This window comes from Mchenga conophoros, linkage group LG20, assembly GCF_057382185.1.
Source record: "Mchenga conophoros isolate Kocher_MC1m ecotype Shallow Benthic linkage group LG20, M_conophoros_male_GT1.1, whole genome shotgun sequence".
In the NCBI taxonomy this organism is placed as follows: domain Eukaryota; kingdom Metazoa; phylum Chordata; class Actinopteri; order Cichliformes; family Cichlidae; genus Mchenga; species Mchenga conophoros.
In genome coordinates, this window is record NC_140545.1 from 9,526,613 (window position 1) to 9,544,580 (window position 17,968).

The 17,968-nt window shown below is 39.9% G+C and overlaps 1 protein-coding gene across 5 annotated transcripts in view; it reads left to right on the top strand.

Moving 5' to 3' along the window:
• Positions 1-11,890, top strand: part of nphp4 (nephronophthisis 4) — a 171,823-nt gene extending 159,933 nt beyond the window's left edge. For all 5 annotated transcript variants that reach the window (XM_085259409.1, XM_085259410.1, XM_085259411.1 and 2 more), the window contains 7 exons: positions 18-174; positions 716-786; positions 1,597-1,682; positions 3,185-3,356; positions 5,712-5,891; positions 8,424-8,567; positions 11,586-11,890. In XM_085259409.1, the coding sequence (XP_085115535.1) occupies positions 18-174; positions 716-786; positions 1,597-1,682; positions 3,185-3,356; positions 5,712-5,891; positions 8,424-8,567; positions 11,586-11,726 (951 nt within the window). In that variant the 3' untranslated portion in view covers positions 11,727-11,890. The remainder of the gene's footprint in view (positions 1-17; positions 175-715; positions 787-1,596; positions 1,683-3,184; positions 3,357-5,711; positions 5,892-8,423; positions 8,568-11,585) is intronic.
• The last annotated feature ends 6,078 nt before the right edge of the window (positions 11,891-17,968 follow it).

The following is a 17,968-nucleotide window of genomic DNA, read 5'->3' on the forward strand; positions in this document are numbered from 1 at the left end:
TCACTTTATCTCCACAGGTTACTTTCAAAGCAGAAGATGGAAAGCCAATGGCCATCTGCCAAGTGAATGTGGAGCCAACGCCCCATGTCGTTGACCAGACTTTCCGACTTTACCACCCCGAGCTCTGTTTCCTTAAAAAGGCCATCCGCCTGCCAGTCTGGCACGACCCTGCAGGTTGTACAGATTACCCTGGCTATCCCCCATGAGCCAAGTATTCCTCGTCCTTCAACTCATATTTCTTGCTTTCTGAACTGTGCTTAAATTAGTCGTTTGCATATATTCCAGTTTTAATCAATATATCAAATGAAGATTAAAATATACATTCAGTTCTCATACTGACTTACTCTCCTGTGTGAGCATAAATGTGAATCACATGTTCACACGCACAAGGCGAAAACAATTTTGACAGCTTATGTGGGAAATGGGAATGAGTAATGTATTCTGCCTTCACTTTATTATGTTTTTACTAAATATCAACAGAAACAACTTTTCAATATCAGTGCAGTTTCTGTCAACAAAAAGGGTAATAAGAAGAGAGAAGTATCTGGATGCAGAGCAGGAAATGAAAAGCAAGAAATAAAAGTTTAAAATCAAGAAAATGTTTGATTGGCTTTTATGACTGGCTTGATGTTCTGAACTATAATAAAAACAATTTATAGTAAATAGTAAATTGATCTTATATTTGTTTTTTCCTGCCTCTTGTTGGGAAAACCAGCTATCAACCCAGATGCTCATGTTTCTGTCCGCTGCAGTGACCCTAACATCATCTGCCAAACAAGGATGCTGGTGAGTGAATGACATTGGATTTAATTCCTTCTGCAATTAACATACAAATATTAACAGGGTTAATTACTGAACTGATAACTGTTTGGAAGGGAAAGCACTTTATTCTAGCTGCACTGGTCTCTTTGTGTGTTGTCCTCCCTGAGTGTGACCATAGATAAACAGCCAGCCAAACTTCTTTTCAAGAGCCATTAAAGTGAGCGTGCTTGCTCCTTTAATGGCTTCATTCACAGCAATCACATCAAACTGACATCACTGAATTGGAGTGAAACCATAAAGACACACACAAACAACAACAACCTCTTATTAGGTTGTCATGTAATCCTCAGGTAAATATTGTTAAGTGCTAACACAGGACACTACAAGGTAAGTATCCTATAGGTATACAATCTAATATTTACACATTGGAAAATAAGCAGGTCAAAGGCAAACATATGTCTGCATCATTATCTCAGAGACTTCAACAAATCAAGCTACTGCATACTGACAGTGTGAGGATAAAGGCCATCTCATCTCATCATCTCATCTCAAAATGTCACAAAACCATCATCAGCCAGTTCTGTTTGAAGGATTGGATTCAACATAAAGTGTAATTCTTTGAGCTTCCTTCTGACATGTTTGTCTCTTTTTTACAAAACGTAATCAGGACAGAACTCTAGCTCATTTTTGATAGATTACAAGCTCTTTTGATAGAAGAAAAGGCTTGCCCTTGTGTCGTGCCTTTACACTATTGTAGTGCCAATGTGGGGTCTTTTTTATTTTTGCCTCTTTTTCCCCTCTACTCTTCCACCTTTTATCTGTTTCTGTCTGTAGGCACCAGGAGAGCCTCAAGATGTGTACTTGAAAGTGCCAGGGAGTCCCAGTCCACACATAAAAATGTTCTTTGTAATGGTTTTCACGTATGTATTATTTACTGGCCAGACACACACACACACACACACACACGCACAGAGCTTAGCCTGAAGAAGCATTCATCTTTGCAATAATTAAATTGTTCATGCAGGCTTGAATCAATTAACTAATCAGACTGAGTTTTCATGCTCTGGCTGCCTGCAGTTCCACAGTCCATCGTCCAGTTTGCCTAATCTCCATAAGGATTATGCACACCTTGTTTTTAATGTGATATACAAATACTTGTTTTCTATTAAATATCAGAGAGCTGTCGTTTAACTCTGAGGACATGAATATAAAAGCATTTTGCCTCGTTTCACATGATTTCATTGTTTTCCTCATTTTCCTCTGTCACTTAGTGGAAATGATGGATTGCATCATGCATATGCTCATTCACATGCACTCTTTCACAAAATATATACAATCCTAACCACAGATATGTGCATAGCACTACTAATGGTACTAATGGTTATGTTTAGAACAGGAGTGTCAAACATAAGGACCAGGGGCCAGAATTGGCTCAGCAAAGACTCCAATCTGATCCTCTGGACAGCTTTGGAAAATTTTTCCAGCTGATAAAGACAACCCTTTCAGCCGTGCATAAAGTAATATACAGTATAAACAATTAAATGGCAGAAATGAAACATTATATTTTTGGTTCATTGAGAAAACATTAGCTACCAGAACCTGCACTTTGTTGTCTTATGATAAGATATCTCAGGGATTAAATGTGTAGTTAAACGTCTTTTTGCTGACACAAAGGCTCATTCGTCCGGCCCACTTAAGATCAAAGTAGGCCGTGTGTGGCCCTCGATGTAAGATTAGTTTGACATCTGTGGTTTAGAATCTTTATATTACAACGTGCTTCCATCAAGAAGAGCACATACTGTATAGCTAATTTATTTTACTAATAAAATATATTGCAGAAGACACATTGCTTCTTCATTTCATGTCTAATACTGTCCTCTAATACTGCAGTATAAACCAGTCCCAAGTGCTGTAACACAGTCATTTGGCCCCCTTGCATTAGTGGTTGAGCATTTTTTTTAATTTTTCACCCAAGTGTCGAGCAGCCAACCCGATTACCAGCAAATTACACGCAAATACATTTGTGAATTTGATCTGGATTTGATTTCTAACATTTAAAAAAAATATCTGACGATATCACTGTGAAAATATTTTAGCTTCAACCCTCCAGATGACGTGTTTGCCCTCAAAACCCCATATCACTTGAATCCTATTCCAAATAACCACAAACGCTTTATGAGAGCTGTTGTCTCAGAGCAGACCTGAGTAGGTGACTGCATCGCCTCCCACTCTGAGTCAGCTAGGGCCACTGAGACTGAATTCCTTTCATCTCAGCAGTGTGAGGATGATGTTGATGGCTCTGCTTATTAAAATGCTAGCACAGCCGTAGATCAGCCCTCCTCATCTCTTACCCCGTGCTGCACCGGCTGCATCTCCAGGGGGCCTTAGTTTAATTGTTCTTGATGATGTTTTTCCTCTGTAGTGATAAGTGGATGGCAGCGCCCTCCCAGATCTGGCAGATTTACGTGCACTTCCTGGAGCGTGTGGACGTCAGCTGTGTGACTGGCCAGCGGAGCTGTCAGTCACTCGTTCTGAGGGGAACGCAGGCTATCCGTAAGGTCAAGTGTTTCTCATCACACCCCGGCGAGATTGAGGTACGATTGTCACTAAACGCACTATTTTGAAATAGTAAACAATGTGCACATGTTCTCTGCAGCGTGGGATTCAGGCCTCTATCAAGATTTAAAGATTCATCAAAACTAAAATCAACTCACATGTCTTCTAGTGAAGTCATTATTTTATTAACCTGAGATTAAAAAAAAAAAAAAGTGAAGAAAAATGTTTTAAAGTGGGCTTTTTATGCTCATTTCACACTGCACATTTTTATTCTTAGATTCTACTAAAGCACCTTTGAATGATTCACTCCTCAAAAGACTTTGTATTTACTCTATACCTGGCCTTGGTGCAACCCCTGTGTTCATTTTCTCTCTGAAACAAGCTGTTTTAGCTCCCATCCCCTTTAGTTTAAGTCGCCTTTCTTCTGATTGGCTGTCCGTTACAAAAAAATAATGTAGTAACAACACATTTAAAAAAAAAAAAAAGCAGGTCGGTAAAGCTTCTTTGTGCCACTTGGATCCACTTGTCTAATAGACATAGCCAAACTGACCCTCTTCTGTAGCTCAGATCTTGTGTGCATCACAACCATTGCAGTAGAAAATTGTTGCTTTGTGGCAGATGTGTGAAGTGAAAGAAAAATAACATGTATTTTTGCTTTTTTGGATGACAGCTGCCCTTTAAGTGCTGGAGCATCGTGCTCCTGCTGATGTTGTTCTGACTCTCTGTTAGTCAACTGGATTTTGGATGAGGTCTTGCTTCCCTTAGGCTTTATGTGGGTCCCTTTAGGATCCTGTTGCACTTAATGTTTAAAATTAATTTTTGCACATTGGGCTCATTTAGTTCCATCGGTCCGGTTTTGGTTTTAGACCCACGAAGACCTCTAGTGGAGAGCTCCGTTCAATTCTTTATGAGTCCCAGGAATCTAGTTATTTAATACAGCGTTCATACCACTTCAGCTGAATATATAATTCTTGTTTTGAGTCAAGTTGAAAAGAGATCAAGAGCATGCAACCAGCAGTAGTAGTCTGTGGTGATGAACTATGCGTTACACCCTCTCTACCACCCGTACACATTCCCTGTCCTGTCACTCTCTGTTTCCCCCGCCACTTAACATTAGCTTGTGGTTCAGAGACTGGAGCAGCATCTTAGTCATCAAGGGTGCTTGGGTCTGGATGCATTTTTTATATGTGAAAGTGGCATGTTCGAACTAAAATTAGGCTTTTACTGTATTGTGTTCTTTTTCAATTGGACAAAATCCGACTGATGCAGACGACACTCAACATACAGGACAAAAAAAAATGCATAAATCTCACTTATCTAAAAAAAAATGTTGAGGGATTTATTCTTGACAAATGATCTTTTTATCGTGAGCAATTTTGAAGTTGCTCATCTAAAGTGATTTAATGCAAATTGTTCTCTTAGCAGCAAAAGGAAAAAAAATGGAAGCAATTCCTTCCCTTATAATACCTCCAGTTTAAGATTTGAATCATTGTCAAGAACATGCAAATGCAGATTGACAGCATAATAGGTCTTTTTATGGGGTTTCATTTCATTTTATTAGGTTCCCTCGTTACTTCCTGTCTTCATGCCAGATCATGTCGGGACCCAGTTTGATACAATTTGAAAAAAATTAGCAGTGGCTTTTATGCACTCTGAACATGTGAAAATATGCTCCAGGAGTGTCACATTGCCCTCTATTTTTAATAGATTGTTTCTTATTCATAACTGAGTACAAGAGTAGAGGGAGCATGACAATACTTCTTCCTCAGAGTTGGAATAAAAGGGCATTTTATAGCATTCATGGAGAAAAAAAGAGAAGTGATAGACTGTCACAACCACCACGGGTGCATACAGTATGACCCAAACATGTTTTACCTTTAGAAATAGGGTACTGGCTGAAAAAGCGACAGATGTATTTTTAAAGATTTCGGCGTACGCATGAGCAGCTGCTTTGATCTGACTCGCGGCAGGTTAGCTCACAGTGGAATGCATTGGAGGAGTTCTATAAAGCAGGATAAAGCTCAGCGTCAGTGAATAGCTTTGCTTTTCTCAACAGATTGAAAAGGAGCTGCACAGTAAATCTCATTCCCACATTCTTATTTCTGTCACTTTCCTGCCTCTACTTCTCTCATTTCATTGTCTGCCTCCCCCCTTTTTTTATTGAACCTCATTCACCCTTTCTCTCACCCACTCTCCTTTAATCTGCACACTTCCTTTACCTTCCTCTGACTCTGTTAAGCATCTTTTCCATTAATTCTGTCCCTCTTCCATTTCTTATTAAATGTATCTCTTCTCTTTGAACACTGTCACATTCTTTTTGTCACTTGGTCGACACATTTCTCAGTCCACTTGCCAAACCCAATAAACTTTAATGGCCTTTGCCTTCTTTTTAGGTGGACCCAGCGGGTGTGTTTGTTTTGCCTCCTGCAGCAGTGCAGGAGCTCCAGCTGAAGGTGCAGCCATGGCAGGCTGGCAGCCGCTTTCTGTACGTGAACGCGGTAGATGTGGAGCAGCAGCGGCTGGTCACCGCGTGGCTGCTCTGTCTCAATGTTCACCGTCCTGTGCTGTCCAAGGTAGGACCCTAAAAAAAATCTTGTGTTTTTATCGTTTCCTCATATGGGTATCGGCCATCATTATCCAGTGGGGCACATTTGGCAACCCGGGTTTTTACCCTTTTCTTCACTGTGTCAGCAGCAGCAGCAGCAGCAGAACAGTGTGTTAAATACAGTTCCAGGTGTCTGTTTGAAAGCCAAACACTACAGCACGAAAGCGTCAGATTTGCAGACCTGCTCATGACACCGCTCTGCTGCAAATGTGGTTGATGTGTTAATTAAAGGTCTCCCTTGAACTTGAGCGCTCCCCCTCCCAGTCATTAAAGGACAATGTTTTAATCATTTTTGCACTGCTGTTGGTTAAATAACAAAAAGCATTTCTCTGAAAAAAGCACTAGCTAAAGCTAGAAGCTTGATTCTGCTTAAAGGTAACATGCTAACCCTTCCCAGGCACCTACAGGAGCTCAGTCATTCATCTTTTTCGAAAAGCAGGACAGTGTCTACCAAGCAGCTAGCTGCCTAGCTTGGTAACTTGTACGGCAATAATCTACCACAATATCAATACAATAAAAGTGTTTGTGCCACCTAGTTTTGTCTCACCAGTGTTGTAGAGTATATTTCATTATCAACCTTTTTGGGATTTGGGATTTTCCAACTCTTTGGACTCTCCTGCTCTGTACTCGTAACATTAGCATTGTGAGCACTGTGTGCATTTAGTCAATGACCTAAATTTGCCTTTCAAATGTGTTCCTTATGCAACAGTGTTGCGTTAATAAACTGCATTATGGTTGCCTCTCATTTTATCATCACTTTGTGAAGCTCTAGTGATTTAAAAGGGAACCCCCAATTTTACATAACACTGGGAGTAATACTGCCTATGCGGAAAGAAGATTACCAGCTATCATCTGCAGCTTTCCAGCAGGGGTAACCATTACTAACCTAACACACCACAATCTACCAGCAAACTGGCTTTGGCTCTGAAGGATTCTGGACATGCGTTTGAAGGATATCAGTGTATGAAATAAAAAAAATATTTAAGAGGAAGACAGAAGATTTGACATCATGATTTCATTTTTATAGTACTTGTATTTGTAACAGATTCAATACTTGAATCATCCGGGTACTTCCCAAGGCCAGCTCAACATTCCCAATCCCTTTATAAAGAGCAGCAGCCCAGTGCTTAGATCCAATTGTCTTTAATAATGCTCTTCTCTGCCTTTCTCAATCAAATGTCTAATCAATTGACTGTGTACCTAACTGGCTGACTGGATTATGCTTTATGCATTATAGGTAAAGTACTAAATTCTTCTTTTGCCTGTTGTGTACAGAACATATTTCTTATGCACTACACAGCAGAAATATACATTTAATCAAATGAAATCAATTTAAGTTGATCAAATATCCACTTCTCCTAAAATGCTAAACAATCAAGTCATTGACAACAATCACATTTTCTCTGACAACAAAACAAAGAAAATGTAATGCTTAAAGGGTATTGCAGTGGTTATTTATCATCTCACATTGCATAAAGTTATCTTGCTTTAAGTCAGGGATTGCCAAACATTACTTTAAAACCATGAAATAAGCATCTGAAGCCAGTCTTGGCCATAGGATGGCTGCATGTCTTCCCTGTGTGGTGACCTATCTAGGTTGGATTCCCAGCTGTCAAAGAGTGAGAGGCAGGGCACAACCTGGACTGGTTGCCAGTCTATTGCAGGGCTAACACAGAGAGACAGACTCACGTTTACACTTATAGCCAATTTAGAATTGACAGTTAAGCAAATGAGCATGACCTGTGGGTGGAAGCTGGGGTACATGGAGAGGACCCATGTAGGCACAGAAAAAACATGAAAATTCGGCATAGAAAGCCACCAGACAGTTGTTGAATTCAAATCCAGGATCTTCTTGCTGTCAGGTGTATGCCAAACACTGTAGGAAAGTATTTCTTTCAGTGGACATCCCTTTACAGATGCTCATTAGTGGTAGTGGTAGTGTAGTGGTTAACACATTTGCATTAAATGCAAAATACCCCTGGTTTGAGATTGGCAGGAACACAAACCCAGCTTTAAGGGATCATAGGCTAGCGTACTCTTAGTGCCAGTACCAAGACTGGATAAAAGTGAGGGAAGCACCAGGTGTAAAATCTGTGCCAAATGAAACATGCGGATCCATCCACTGTGGCCGCTGTACAAATGCTCATTACACCAGTTCACAGGCAGCCAGCTTATCCTGCCAGCTTTGTACCATTACTTTGAAGTATCAAATCACATTCAGATCACACTTACAAACTGTTCAAGTTCATTTACTCTTGCAGTTTCACTGTAGGCAGCCATGGGCTTCCTTTTGTTGGATACTTCATCAAATCATCTGGTGCACTTGGATGAATCCTGCAGTTTTCTCAGCTCTTGTTTTTAGACATTTCAATCCCTCCCTCATTCCTCTGTGCCCAAGAAGGTTTGATGCTATAACGTGTGTGTGTGTGTGTGTGTGTGTGTGTGTGTGTGTGTGTGTGTGTGTGTGTGTGTGTGTGTGTGTGTGTGTGTGTATTTGCAGGCTTTTGAAGTATGCGTTCCAGTTGGCGGTGGACGTGGCAGTTCCAGAAAAATCACCTACACCAATCCGTACACCAGCAGCCGTACATTCCTGCTTCGCTCTGACCATCCAGATCTGCTCCAGTTCAAAGAGGATAAATTCCAGGTAAAATGAGACTGGAGGCCGTCCACGTCTCTTACCCCCATTAAGAGTAAAATCAATACTTTAATTAGTGACTAGAAGGAAAGAACCCTCCTCCTTAACAAAAGCTGCTCAGATAGTTTTGTTTCACGGAGTAATGGTACATATGTTGCTATGATGGTGTAACTGATGTCAATAACATTAGCTTTAACCAGCGGTGCTACTGACCACGTATAATCTGACACACTTTGACTAAAACGAAACTCTTTTTGACAGATTTTAGAAAAAAACTAGGCTAAAGTGCTTCCTGTGTGTCTAAGCAGTTAAGTCTTCTGACATTCTGATGGAGATTTCATCTACAGCCGATATGATGGAGCTGCCGTGTAGGAGGCAAGCGGTTAGATATTATTGTACTGGATCTTTTTCCCCAAGTTTCTTCTGGAGATTTTAGCCTGGTATCAGGCCCTGTCATCAGCTTTCATGCCCTCCCAGTCAAAATTATAAATGGGTTATGGCATAACAACGCTACTGTTTTGACCAAAAGGCTTATTGTAGAAAATATGAGTGTATGAGTCGTGAATATACAAAGCAATACTGTTGACTTTCTTGTCATCCTGACAGGTGAGTACAAGACATCAATACTTTCTAGTCTTTTATGTTGACCGCTCATTCCTCCGTAAATGGCTTCCTTGTCGGCTTTCAGAACTGAATGCAAAGAATATTACAAAGTCATTAGTGCTGCTGTTTTATTATTGTGCGGTCAGCCTCAGTGTCTCTAAAAGCTGATTTGCTCACATTCAGACATGAAACACTGCTGTCATTGCCTTTAATTTAGTGAGGTGTGATAAAATGCTAAAACAAATGAGAAACTATCATTTTAAATTAAGAAATAAATGAATGAGAGGCGAGGGGAGCCTGTTTTCACATAAACTATTAAAGAGTCTCATTGTTGTTGGCCAGAAGACACTGCATCAATTAGACAGGAAGGGTGAGCCAAGTGAAAAACAGCCCATTGTTTTTTCCATCTTGTCAGTGAAGCTCCAGGTGTCTTATAAAGAATTTACCATGCCTGTGGCATTAGGCAAATGTGGAGACACTTTTCTCTTTTTTGACATAACTACCTCACTGTGATAAAACCAGCTGTCAGGAGGAAAGGCGAAGCAGAGATCAATACTGCCATGCTTGTGGGAAAGATTACAGCATAAATCCCTTAAATTGACCCATATTTCTGTTGTTGGCTATTACAGAGAGTAGAAGGAAATATTTCTGGTCAATCTACAGTAGTGAGAAAGTAACAAAAAAACACCTGTTAAAGATCTACCTCACTGTGATGCCTGAACAGAAAAACAATCACAACATACAAATAAAAAATTCTAATACTAGACTTTCCACAGAGGCAGTCAGGAGGTTAGAACAACTGGTGCTTCCTCATTTAATAATTGTGTTTTAGACATGCCTGAAAAGGAGATGCCCACAGCGATGATAAGCATTAAAACAGTGTGGATAACCATTTGCTCCATATATGGGTCATTTTTGTCCTGAGAAATGTTTTTATTTTTGAGTCAGATCAGTAAAATACCTTCAAATCTAACTGAAATACACTCTGTTTATTATCTAATTACTGCATGGAAGAAGGAAACTAATTGGATACTGAAATGAGGTCACCGGAGTCACAAAACATGCGATTAAACACTTAGATGCGTATTTCCATGTGAAAGAACCAGAGCTCACTATTTTTGCATGGCAGTTGTATTTAATTTGTAAAGTAGGTTCTCTGTATATCTTAGGAGGTAAGGGAACAATCAATACAGAACAGTATCACAATATTGTGCATTGCAACGTTGTATTGATACACAGATACCAAATAAATTGTATTAAAGAAGTTAAAGCATAAAAAACAGCTGAACAACTTCTGGTGTCTAAATGTTGCCTAGAGCCTAAGATTAATCACAAGGCGATACCTGGGTCACCTGATAGGAGGTGACCTTTCTGCAAACAGTCGCAGTCTGACCTGGGCTGGCTGCAGTCACTCTCAGAGAGATTGTTGAAGGTTTGCAAATAATTGCTGTCTCATTTATAAATGCTCAGGTTTCCAAACATGTTGCCATCAGTCTGAATTGAGGGGATTCATTTCAACTGGCTGCCAGCTGGTAATAATCTGGTTATATTCATATAGAACGGTTGCTGACGTAATAAGTAAATAGAATTATGTTAAATGTGAATTTCTGTCTATGTAGACAGCAACAGATATGTGATTTTCAATAATTTCTTACAACTATTTGTTGTACTATCAGTAACTCACAATATATATTATTGCAGTATATTGCAATAATATATATTGTGAGTGAAGTATTGTGATAATATTGTATTGTGAGATGTCACCTTTGGTATATATTGGTTTCAGTTTTTTAAATGTGTTGTAGGATACGTATTTTTTCACTCTGAGGCATTGTCTTCATCTCAGAAGAATGAGTGGGGGTTTACATTCAGAAGTCTGGCTCTGTTACCGTGGCTACATGAGCACAGTGAAGTATATATGGTTAATCTAGTGTAAATGATCTAGTCTAGAAAAAGGGAGTCACATCTATAACTGGTTTACAGCTCTAATAATGTTAACAGATAACATCAGACAGTGTTATTGATCCCTGTCAGGAAAGTCATTTAACCCATCCTAAGCATTAGGAGCAGCAGGCGGCCACAGCGTAGCACCTGGGGACCAGCGGCTAGTTAAACCCAGAGCTATGGTCCAGGGCACACCGATGGAATTAACAGCATGTTTTTGATCGTGGGAGAAACCAGAGCAAGCACAGGAAGCCATGTCAGTTGCTGTGAGGCAACAGTGCTAACCACTGAGACACCGTGCTGCCAAATCGGTCTCAGTGACTGCCATTTATTCAGGGTTTTTATCTTGTGTACAATGCAGTTCAAAACAAAAATGATGGATTTATTATTAAACATGTGAATGGGCAGACAGGTCAGCTTTAATAAGAAAAAAAAGATAAAGATCTAAATAAAATTATGTGTTATTTTTACTATGTTCAGATTGGAGGGGGAGAGAGTTACACCATCGGACTGCGGTTTGCCACGAGCCAGAGTCCCGGATCAGTGGACATCTTGGTCTACGTGAACAACCTGGAGGAGAAGACGGAGGAGACGTTCTGTGTGAAAGTAAACTATTCATGAAGTGAAAGTTGTTTGAAAAAACAAGTAGAAGCTTCAGTGGAAATGTTGACTGTGCTGTACTTTGTAATATACTTTAAGAGTGTGAAAGAAACTGAAACTTTCCTGGCTCTTTTGTCATTTTGTATTAGATTATTCTTCAAGAAAATAAAACTTTGCAACACTGAGTGTTTTTCAGTCTTCTCATACAAACTTGTTTATTCTGGACTGCGTGACCAAGAAGTCTGAATGAAATTTGTTACAATAAAATGAGGTCACGTTGCAGGAATCAAACATGTTGAATAGAATCGCCAGCTTCCTTTCTAAACAAAACAAAACAAAACTGACTAGAAAATTTTTATTTGCTAAATTATGCACTAAACTTAAAAGTACTGGGAGCTATAAACTGGGTGCAAAGCAGCCTGAAAAGTAGTAAATGATGTTGTAAATTTGCTTTGTTTCATAATCAGCAAAGTAATGCATGCAATCTGCAATTAAGGTGTCAAGGTTGATTCCCACTAGTGAGCTGTCCTCATCCAAAAAGCCTGGCAGTTCAACCCCAGCCATCCGAAGGTGGGCCGAGGGTGAAAGCAATAACATTTTATCGACTTTAATTACCCAGCAAACCCACTTGAATGCCACTTGATGGCCGAGTTTTAATCTAAGACAAGCCGGGGGTCTGCACTCCTCGTCCCCTCACCTCCCAAACAACTTCTCCTCATCACTGGCATTATTAGAAACAGCGCCGTAATGAAGTATGATTTTCCAGCGAGGCGCACATCTCTTCACATCGCCCTCATTAACACCAGCACCCTTTTAAACCCTTCATGCTCTCCCTCCTGCTTGTTCTGCCATGTCTCTCTCTATTGGAGGTGCTGAGAGGGAGAGAGAGAGAGAGGAGGACCGGAGACGGAGAGAAGGCTGTGCATATTGTGTTATGTAACAGAGTTACACAATCCCTCCACCCTCTGCACCCCCCTCCATACTTCCTTCATCCTTGCTTTCTCTGTCATTAGAATGCAGGCTGCAAAGTAAGCCTCACCAGCGCGGCAAAGCCTAATAAAACGAAGACAGCAGCCAAGCCTAGTGCACTTCATCTTTACCTTCTCAAAGCAAAAAAAAAAACAAAAACCCAAAAACATCCTTTGTGTATTATGCATTTCATGTTAATATGGTCACAGCTTACAAATATACACATTTAAGGCTGTGTAACCACCGACATGGATGGGTTCCTATATTTAATTAAAGTTTGCCTTAATACAAAAGCTAAATGCCATACGGACGAGGTGCTGGCTGGTGCACACGTTCCTCCTGTTTCATGCTGAAATTTTGAGAGACTAGAAATTGAGTCCATTCTGTGTCGATGCATTCAAAAGTTCATCTGAGGCTAACGTGCGACCGGCCGTCTGATCTGCCCCATAAATGAACCACTGACTTAATCAGAAATTATTTAATCAGATTTTATTCAACATAACATCAGATTTTTCCTCAAAAAGAAAAAAAAAAACAAAAAAACGTGCCAATTTTGTTTTGTTTTGCTCTAACCAATCAGTGGATTCCTTCCACATGCACAGCTGCACACCATCCCATGTAGAGGCTTTAAAACCCAACCCTATCCCTTAAATGGCGCGGCAAGTGACTTCAGTTTTCCATTCACTGCCCTCACAGCGGGTGTCTGTTGGTGAGCTGTCCCACGTGTCTCTGCCTGTGCGTGGAAAAGATTTCCTCCTCCCATCCATCCTAATCTGGCACAAAATAGTGCATAGCATCTCCGATAGGAATGGGGTGGTGTTTTCTGTTTGTGTGAAAGTGTGGAAAAGAAAAAAACAAAACCCTTCCCTCTGTTGGTTTTAATGCCTGGATCCTGGTTGGTGCAGCAGGCCCTTCGGTGTGAGCTGCATGGCTGTTCTCTGAGCGTGGGGCAGAGCTGCACTGACACCTTATTAGTGGTGCCAGTCCAGTTGTTGTCAGTTCCTCCTGAAGGAGCACAGACACCCGCCACAACAACTCACACTGTCTGCTCACCTTGTTAGTGTGGTTAGACGGGTCCTGTCTTGCTGCCCGAAGTCAAGGCTGCCTTGATGGTTTGCTGGGTGGAAGCGTGCCCATTGTTGCCCTGATTTAGGAAAAAAGGGTGGGGAGAAAAAAGCAGGCCTACCTGCTGGTGCATGTCTCTGTGTTAGTGTGGTCTTTTGTGAATGTGTGCGTGTGTAGGTGCCTGGCCTGAGCCAAGTAAGTGGGTGCATGTCTGTGAAAGCATACAGCGACGCAGGTATCAAAGAGCTTTGTAACTGAAGGAATATGCAACCTAGCAACAAGCCCTCCTCCTCATGTACACCGCTGGTTTGGATCGGCACTCGTGCAGCGGCGAGAAGAGTTTGTTATTATTACTGCGGTTCACTTGAAACGGAAAACACACACATTACAGCAAAGGAGCTAATGATGGTTTTTCCCTACTGGGGGAAAAAAAGAAATACTGCAATAAAGAAAATTCAAAGATTCACTTCTTCCCACACCTGGATGAACGATGCCACGGCAGTTTTTTGGTTTTTTGTAGCTGTGAAAGGCAAAACGTCTGCTGTGGCATCACTGATTGGGGTGTGGCTCGAACTGCACGAATTTTGAAGCTTTCAAGCAGCAGGCTTGAAGTGCTTTTGACATGGGGATTTATGTAAACAGTCGAGGTTCTTTAATAAACATGAAATTGTGACATGAGGTGCAAGAAGGAGCTCTTAATGAACTGAAATTCAATTACCTCATTACTCGTCTCAGCAGGACCCTCCCTCAGCCATGACTGCTGAGCACAGAGGGAACATGATTTTCTGAGGGAGCAGACGCTGTTCCTGCCACTGCAAACCTGGATCTGTCCAAATTCAAGACAGTTCTCAGTAGATGGCAGCCTTACACATACAGCTCAGTTGTTTTGCCATTCTTCCTTTCCTCTGAGGCTTTAGTGAATTCAAGAGCTTGTATAAGACTCCCCCCATTCTGATATCATGAAACACAAATAAACCAGCATGTATAACCTTTTAGTTATTTAAAAAAAATAGATCAATCACGTTTGTTCTCTTTACTTATCTGTGTGAAACCTTTACAATCAGTCCATCGAATTTCATATAGAGATAGGTCAGAATTGACTTACCAGAGAGTTAATCAATAGGGGAGAATTTCCTTGCAATGGGTGCCATTAACCTGATAGTCCAGAATGAATATGGACTTTAACGGGTTTCATAAAAGGTCATTTTCCTCACTTTTTTAGTAGAATGAAGAATGAAGAATAAAGAATAGAGAACCTTGAACGGGTTACAACTAGAGATGGACCTATCCGATATTAGGTATCGGTCCGATACTGACGTAAATTACTGGATCGGATATCAGAGAGAAATAAAAAATGTAATCCGATCCATTAAATTAAAAAAAAAGCACCTCACAAAACTTGCGACATGGCGTAACTCGGCTCATAACCGCAGCATGTAGGAGCAGTGTGTGTGTATTTGTGCTACCAAACCAGCATTTCATCTCCGATGAAGTTATCCCAGAGAGAAGTAAAGCAAGTGTGTAAGTTCATCTCTGAATGTTTGTAAAGCATTCCTGCGTTAAGCTTAACAACCGATATATGGAGCGACTGCCTCTTCTTGCTGCTACTTCAATCATGAAACTGATCAATGATCAGCTGATCGGCTTTTCTGTCACGAGTCCGTCTCTCTTGTTTGTTTATCGCCCACTTCGCGCCAGAAAGAGGAAACCAGCGGCTGAACAGCAGCAGCACGTTTAAGCTTGATAAGCTGTTGTTAGAATTTATTTAATATTACTTTCTAGACCAGGATCCTTTTCTAAGCAGCTGACTGCTGGTAACTGTGCAGGGGCGGATCTAGCAAAGTTTAGCCAGGGGGGCCGACAGGGCTTGAACAGGGAAAAGGGGGCACAAAGACATACTTTTTTTTCTTATTCTCATTTAAAATGTCTAGTTTTTAATAATGAATTATCTGAATGTTACACCCAAAGTTTTAATCTGATGTAAAATATATAGAAGTCCATTACTGTATATAGTAACTGCTAAGTCTAATATACCCTAGTAAGCTATAGTACTTTTTCCTTTGGGAAGGTACCACCTGTGCAGTCTGCAATTCTGTAGAAGAAAGATGTTGAATCTATTTAATTATTCTTGAAAAATAAATTATTTCTGTGCATTTTTTTTCACACTGCATCAAATTAAAGTTGATTACGTCGATTAAGCATCATGAGGTGGGGGGTGGTTCCCTATTTTCTTTGCTGGGAGTTTGCAACCCTATTAGTTAGGTTGCTTAATATTTCTGCGAAGTACTCTTTAAAATACCAGAATAGGAAGGATGGAGTAAGTTTAAGTTTATTAGATTGATCAGTATTGCTGAACTATGAATTATTTTACAGGTATAACAGAATCTCTTTAGTGTTGTTGTTTATTTAAACTTGAGTGTGAACTTATACAAAATGCAGCAAAATATTTAAAAAACAGTTTTATTGATTTAAAAACACACTATATCGGATTCATATCGGAATCGGCAGATATCCAAATTTATGATATCGGTATCGGACATAAAAAAGTGGTATCGTGCCATCTCTAGTTACAACAGTGAATAAAGTTCTATAAGTACTAGATAAACAAGCAGAAAGTGTTTAGCATTAGCCACCTAATACCCGTCACCCACCAGAACCCCAGTCATTTTGATTATATAGCTTTTAATACACATATGGTTTTCTTTGATTTAGCTCTCAATGTTTATTATAATTAACTGGTGCCATTATGAGTCTTTAATTTACCAAACACCATAGCAAAATGCTAGCACTTTGTGAAGAAAATTACCGTCATTATACTAAATAAAAAAGGAAATGGGATTATTTTTGTAGCTTTTATATTTCAATTCTGATATTCTGAAATATTTTTTTCAAAACTAAAATAAAACACAGTAGTGTGAAAAAGAAAACTGAGTACACCTCATGATTCAGTAGCTTGTAAAACCAAATGCATGACTGTTTGACTTTTTCAGACACACGGTTGTGGCCCACTCATCTTTACTGCAGGCATTCGTTCATGCACAGCTCTTTTAAGATATACTGCGGCAGGATTTCTAATCAGGTTGAGGTCTGGACTTGGACTGGGCTATTGCAACATCTTGATTCTTTTCTTTTTTTAGTCATTTTGCTGTAGATTTTCTTTTGTGCTTTGGATCCTTGTCCTGGTGCTTCAGCCAAGCTTCAGCTGTAGCAAAGCTGGCCTCTTAAACAAGCCCAAATCATGACTGCTGTCCACCGTGTTCGACAGTTGGTATCAAGCATGTGTGTCTGGTTTTCGCCAAAAGTGGAGCTGTGGATAGTAGCCCAACATCTTCTTGTGTGTTCAAAGCATATTGTTGCAGAGGTTTTGTGGTTTGTTGAGATGTAAGTTTACAAACCTAAGCTGCATTGCCAATTTCTTTTTAGAGAAGAGGCTTCTGAACAGGTGCTCACTTATTAGTGATCAGTTAATCAAGTGTATTTGATTAGTAGCACCTGTGCGCTACTTAAACTCATCCCTAACCCTGGAAACGGTACAAGGGTGTACTTCTGTGAAATGGCTTTTATAATAAGTGAATAGATTTGCATAAATTCTACACTGTAAATAAAATGGGGACTTAGACAAAGTTTCTCTCCTTCTCCTCTCTGTGGACTTGATGTGATGCTGCTCTGATGTGTAAGTGGATCAGCTGTGACTTATATATTGTATTAGCCTGGCTCCATTTTCAAATGTGTTGACCACCAAAAATAGGACTGGTCTTGTTTCTTTAATTAGTAGTTATAAGTGGGACTAAAAATGTTACATTTGATAAATAGGACAGCTTTAAGCTACTTTCTGTGCCCTGGGAACATAACCATGCTTAAAAGAAGTCAAGAGAAATGATCAGAAATCTCTGGAAGAAACAAGAACAAACTACAAAGTAATATCCAAAAGTTTTGTGGAATGATAACTTTGCACTTCTTAAACCTTTATTGCAACGAGTTTTATTTTATGCATTTAATCTTTGAGATTAAAAATGCAATTATGTAAAGTTGCATAAATTAGTAGCACACACAGACACATACATCAGTTAAGCAAAGTCAATAAAAATAAAACTGAAACAACTCAAATATATACACTTCACTGTAGACAAAACAACAACAAATACCTTGGTAAAGGTAACTTGTAAGTGGAGGTTTTCTGAATGAAATATTCACCTGTGTGTTACATTTCAACTGGTGGTTCACACCTG